Here is a 5,729-nt window from a genome sequence, read left to right as displayed (position 1 = left end):
GGGGGGTTTCCTGTCGTGGGCACTGCCAAGGGAAAAGGACCGGGGGATGATGGTGACACCGAGGGACAGCACCCCCCGAGGGCCCTGCGGGCAGCGGAGTGCCCGGGCTACCTACCAGCAGTTGTAGAGGCACTTGTCCCCATAGCCGGCACACAGAGCCTGCTCGTGGCTGCAGGAGGACAGCTCCGAGGACGGGCTGGGCAGCTCCCGCTTGATCTTGGCCGGAGGTGGGGCGTGCAGGACCACTGCAGGGACACCGAGGAGGACACAGGCTCACCCACAGGGGACAGGGCCATGGGAGCATCACCCCTGCAAGCATCAGCTCTGTGCTTGGGAGCAAGGGGCTGAGTGATGCCCCGGGAGCACTCGGCAGCTGAACGGGGGTGATGCGGCGCCCTGGCAGACCCCAGCACCGGCTGAGACGTGAGCCAGGGTGGGCAGAGCTGGGACAGTCACAGCAGCCCGGGACATTGCTCTCAGAAGGGCTACAGGGGCTGTGAGGCAGCTCAACAACAGCCTTAGATCAGACACGAGCTATCACCAGCCCCTCAGCGAGTGCAGCAGGGCCCAGGCACCACAGGCATGGCTGTGACACCGAACAGGGGGTGACAGACTGGAGCTCCAGGGCCTCACAAACACCAACCCAGTCGCCCTCACAGGGGCATACCCACACCATAAACTTGCCCTCAGAGGGCCAGACCCACTCGCAGAGCTTTTAAGTGGAATCCACCTTCCCCCAGCCCAGGTGGTCCAATGGGATCTAGTCCTGGGGTCCCACATTGTATGAGCTCGAGTGACAAACATCCCATTAAACCCAAATCCTCTCCACCCACTCCCAAGCTCGCTTGCTATATATATAATTATAAACGGAGTAATATACGCTTAAGCTAATTAATTTCTAAAAGCAGGCGCCCTAGGAAAGGGAAAGCGCCTCAGAGCTCTGTACCTAAATAGTGCCTCAGAGGAGAGCCAAGACTAATCGGAAGTGGAGTATTAGCTTCATGTGAAGCCTAAACACAGCCCAGCTACACTGGAGAGGAGCAAATAGCTCCAGGACAACTGTTCACAGCTTGCCAGGTAATTAGCTGCTCCCCTAATTTGTCAAAACCTTTAAAAGAGCTGCTGACTCCCCTTTCTACCCATCCCCCCCTCGGAAAGGCCTCAATACAGCTGGTACCAAGGGCATAAACCCCCCCCTCCACCCGAGAAGGATTTGAAACACAAAGCCCAGCGCTGAGCCAGCACAGCCCCCCGCACGCCTTCCACCCCAGCCGGATTTATCCCACTCCTCCTTCCCCCCTCCCCAGCCAGCTTTTGCCACTCTCAGCACTTCCAGCCCTAAAAGGGGGCCGGCAAGGCAGCAGCAAAGCACAGGCACCCCGTGAGCCATGGGAAAGCAAAGGGGAACTGGCTTTGGAAGGGCTCCAGCTGCCTATCGCGGGCATGGCTCTCCCAAACAGGCTCCGTGTTGTTGGAGCGAGTTGTTTTTCCGCCAGCCGTACAATGGGGTCTGGTTATTCATTGAAGGAAAAAAAAAAAAAAAGAAAGGAAAAATTTCCCCAGAGCTTAGCACTGCCATTCAAAAAAAAAGGGAAATGAGCCTTAAGATCCTAACAGAGCCCAGCTGTCCAAGCCGGGGCCCTGTGCAACGTTTGGATTCCTTCCACAAACACGGCGGGGCCGGCCGGCGCTGCTCAGCACGACGGGCTCCCGTGCCAAGCTCACGGCCAGGCAGGCTCTGCAGGAGCCTGGGGGGCACTGAGGGGCAGATTTTGGGAGAAGGAGCTGGGTTTGGGTCCCCAGCAGCGAGCAGCCAGCTGGGAGGAGCAGCACCCAGCACCCCACACCTCAAAGGAACAGCGGGCGCACAAAGCGCTTTTACCCTTTCCGGTCCTGCCCTGGGCACTGTAATTAAAAGCTAAAAAAAATACAGAAAAATACTCAGAGGGAGCAGCTCAGCTCTAGAGAGGGCTGGAGCAGATGTGTCAGCAGATGCACACCAAGGCTGAGCCACGGCAGCAGCGAGGACACCCGCGGGTGCCTGGCAGCCCCTCTGGGCTGTTTCAGCCTCGGAGGCCGGGCAAGGCACCAGCCACACGTGCCACAGCTGTGCCCAGCCAGGAGGGCAGGCAGGGGAGGCTCAGGCAAACCCTCCCAGTGCCATGCAAGCCGTGGAACTGGAAATGCCCCTAATGCCAACCACCAGATATCTCCCATGGAAAAGGGTGACATCACAGAGCCGCTCAAGGCCTTGAATTCGCAGTGAATCCCTTGATGGGGGACAGGGCAGGTTATTCCCACCCAGCAGCACGACTGGACTTCCATGAAACTAAGCTCAGAGAGCACTGGTTTCCTCTGAATGAGCCAAGGGAAGGCAACCAAGCCACCACTTCCAGCCCAGGGACACTGGCACCCACTCAAGCTGTCACCTGGGAGCCGAGCTCTGTGCCTGCCCCTCCATCCCCCAGCACTACAGGAGACACCCAAGGTCACACCAGGAGAGGAGTCAGAAATAGAAGCCAGGATCCTGCCTTCCTTTGTTTGAACAACTCTTCCTCACAAACAAACCTCCCTCTTTCATTCTGGTGTGTAAGAAACTCCGTGCCCCGCCCGTGGTTATTGCCACGTGCTGCCTGGGCAGGGAGGCCACAGGTACCCTGGGATAAAAATCACTTCTTGTGGTGCTTGATCTCCTCAGCAGGATCCCATCACCTCCCAGGTACTTAAACAATCAGTGGAGACACAACACTGTATGTACACCCTCAGCCACAGGAGCACACTGCTGGTGAACTCACACCATGCCCAGCCAGGGGTGCAGCATGCTGAGCTCTGTGGGGTCACCACAGCCTCCTGGCTCCCATGGGAGCATCCACCACTTCCCTGGGCAACTGAAAGGCCCTGAATCTGGCCCCTTGCCACTCAGTCCAGGGCACTAAGAACAATGCATCCTTCACCTGGAGCAGCCTTGCTCTCCTTGCAGTGGGATTTCCTCCCCAGCACAGCGACCCACTGCCCTCCATATTACTTTGCTCCCAAGCCCCAGCTTTAATACCCTGTCTGCCAGGGATCTTGGCTATGGAATTGGGAATAGAGAGTGGGCATTAACAGAGCTGCAGGCAGCTATGAGAGGTTAGAAGGTGCTCAGAAGGATTCTGAGCATCTCCAAGACTCCACGTGGCACATTCCCCATTGCAGTGGGGTCCAAACTGAGCCTGCTTTGTCCCTTTTTCCTGCTGTGCCAAGGAAGCTTGGCCCTGGGAATGCAAGATGGGGCACAAGGCTGAGGTTTGCTCAGGATAAGAGAGCAGCACTTTCCTCAGGGAAAAGGAGCCATATAGCTGCAGAAACAGAGTCCACAAACATCCATAGGGACTGAATAGGGATCTGCCTTTCCTCAGAAGCCGAGGGATGCTGAACTCCATTGTGGCTCCCAGCCCAGGAAGGCAGCATGTCCCTGCTAGTGAAAGCTGGGTGCAGACCTCAGCCATCCTTCTCTCCCTTTCTGCATGGCACACAGTTCAAAACTGGAGCTTCTCTGCTCTGCAAACTCTCAATAGTGCAGGGATGCAAGAGCTGGGCTTCCCATTCCCCTCTGCCTCAGTCTGAGACCCTGCAGCAGCAAGAGAGACCTTTGCTTTCTCTCCTCAGGCAAGTTAAAGAAGGTTATTGCTGCAGGGAGTCACGCAGGCAGATCTTTCAAGTGACAAAATTGTTTCAGCACCAGCTCCACAGGCTGAGCAGACCAGAACATTTTAAGAGTCCTGACCAAATAAACGCCTTTTTCTTCTTCTCCTCTTTTTTTTCCTGCATCACCCAGAAAAGTTTGTCTCTCCTCTCTGAGCTCTTCAGGTTACAAGGAAAAAGAGACTGCCAAAAGGCACTGGAAACAGCTTCAGCTTCAAGAGCCACCCTCCCACGCACACTGCAGTTTCTGCTGCTCCGAGCAAGAGCTGCTGGGCTGTGCTGGGGATGTCAACAGACCCTTGTGCTTCTGACTCCGGGCTTGCCTTTTATCTCAGGGGAGACAGGGGAAAAAAAAACACATTTGAAACTTGGGCTGTCTGGACGGGCTCAATGGCAAGCTTCCCACTCCAAAGTAACCAAAGAGCAATAATTAACAGGGTTTGCTGTTGGAGGAGATACCCCGCTGCATGCTGTGACAGAGCTGGAATGAAAAAATCTGTTCTGACTGCGGGCTAAATTTGATTTCCTTCGAGTTCCCTGGCTGCCTGGCTCGGCAGCAAAACCCAGGCACCGACACCAAGCCACTACTTGCGCTTGCCAGGTAACAACTCCAAACATCCTGAATCCGCCCCCGTTCTCCCCCGGAGCTGCGCGAGCCCCACGCGCCATCCCCGGCCCCTGCCCTCGCCACCAACCCCTCTCTGGCAACACAGCACGGCTCAGAACCGACTCTGGCTCTTATGCAATTCACCAGGGACTGCATTTTCACTGGCCTCCTTTTAAAGAGGCTGCCTTGCCAGTGATTAATGCTGCTTAAAGCGGCTCAAGTTTCACCGCTCGCGCTCGCTCCTGCCAACAGCGCCGGGCCAGGACTCGGAAAAGCTCTAGAAACTGCAGAGATTGTGGCTAACCAAGCAGCCCAACACGGGTTATCTCTTCCACTTGAAAAGGAAAAGGAGGGTTTAGGAGGGAATGCACCTCACTGGGAACAAGCATCACGCCTCAGAGGAGCCCAGAGAGCAGTTCAGAGCTATTTCCATGCATCTGGCCACGGTTTTCCCCATTAACAAAAGGCAGGAGGTTGCACGCTGCATCTCGATGAACCCAAAGCACACGTGCTTTCTCCCAAAAGCCCATGATTTCACGTTTCAGCCCCAGGAACAACTGCTTTCCCAAGGAAGCAACTCCAAACCCAGTGCAAATGTTTGCACAGGCACCCAAACGTCTACCCCCAGAGAACAAAACCCCAGAACAATCACTCACAGTTGTCAGACTGGAAATCTGGGACAAACTGTTCGTCATCGGGGACCTGAGCTAAAAAAAACAAACAAAAAAAGTGGGTTTATGGCGTTTTCAGTTCTCAAAAAGATGCTCACAGAGAGATTTTACATGGCAAAAGGAGGAGGTGAAGACTTGCCTTCAGCTAGCCAGGCCTCTTGGAGCTGGCTGAGATCCTGGAAGAGCTCTGGAACAGAGTGAAAGACTTATGTGCTCCACAGAAGAATACATAAAACTGCCATTATTTGCAGGATTATTTGTAAAACAGCAGTCTCACGGGGCCAGCCCTGCCTACCTTCCGAGTCATGGGCCAGGTCAGTCTCCAAAAATTTCCTTTTCCTATCGGACCCCGGCCGGCCTCGGCCCTCCTCTGTGCAGGACTTCTGCAAGGAACAGGGCGACAGCTGCCCGTGAGGGTGGCAGCCCCCGAGGCCGGGGGTGCCCCCAAGGACGAGGGGGGCACTCCCAAGGATGAGGAGTGGGTGACCCGAGGATGGGGAAGGGGTGTCCCCAAGGTCGGGGAGGAACTTGTCAACGGGGGGATCAGGGTGGGCAAACTTACCCCGGGGCCCATGAAGGGAACCTGCTGGTCGTAGAAGCCGTCCATGGTGCGGGCAAAGCGGGCAGTGCCCCCGGCCCGCTCAGCATCGACGCCGGCCCGGGAAGGGGGGTCCCGCCCGGGCTCCGGCAGGTGCGCGGCTGGGGGGTGGAGGGGACGGGGAGGGGTCACACCGTGGCCCCTGCCACCCCCGGGGCTGGCTCGGTGC

The 5,729-nt window shown here is 56.5% G+C and overlaps 1 protein-coding gene across 1 annotated transcript in view; it reads right to left on the bottom strand.

Moving 5' to 3' along the window:
• Positions 1-5,682, bottom strand: part of ETV5 (ETS variant transcription factor 5) — an 11,958-nt gene extending 6,276 nt beyond the window's left edge. Inside the window, exons 1-5 of the mRNA XM_031060316.1 lie at positions 5,525-5,682; positions 5,258-5,345; positions 5,102-5,149; positions 4,948-4,998; positions 116-245 (exon numbers count right to left, since the gene is read on the bottom strand). Of these exons, the coding sequence (XP_030916176.1) occupies positions 116-245; positions 4,948-4,998; positions 5,102-5,149; positions 5,258-5,345; positions 5,525-5,569 (362 nt within the window). The 5' untranslated portion in view covers positions 5,570-5,682. The remainder of the gene's footprint in view (positions 1-115; positions 246-4,947; positions 4,999-5,101; positions 5,150-5,257; positions 5,346-5,524) is intronic.
• Between the last annotated feature and the right edge of the window lie 47 nt (positions 5,683-5,729).

The sequence above is a fragment of the Geospiza fortis genome, unplaced genomic scaffold (assembly GCF_000277835.1).
Source record: "Geospiza fortis unplaced genomic scaffold, GeoFor_1.0 scaffold118, whole genome shotgun sequence".
In the NCBI taxonomy this organism is placed as follows: domain Eukaryota; kingdom Metazoa; phylum Chordata; class Aves; order Passeriformes; family Thraupidae; genus Geospiza; species Geospiza fortis.
The sequence above is the reverse complement of the archived record's forward strand: the minus strand, read 5'-3'. Positions and strand labels throughout refer to the sequence as shown.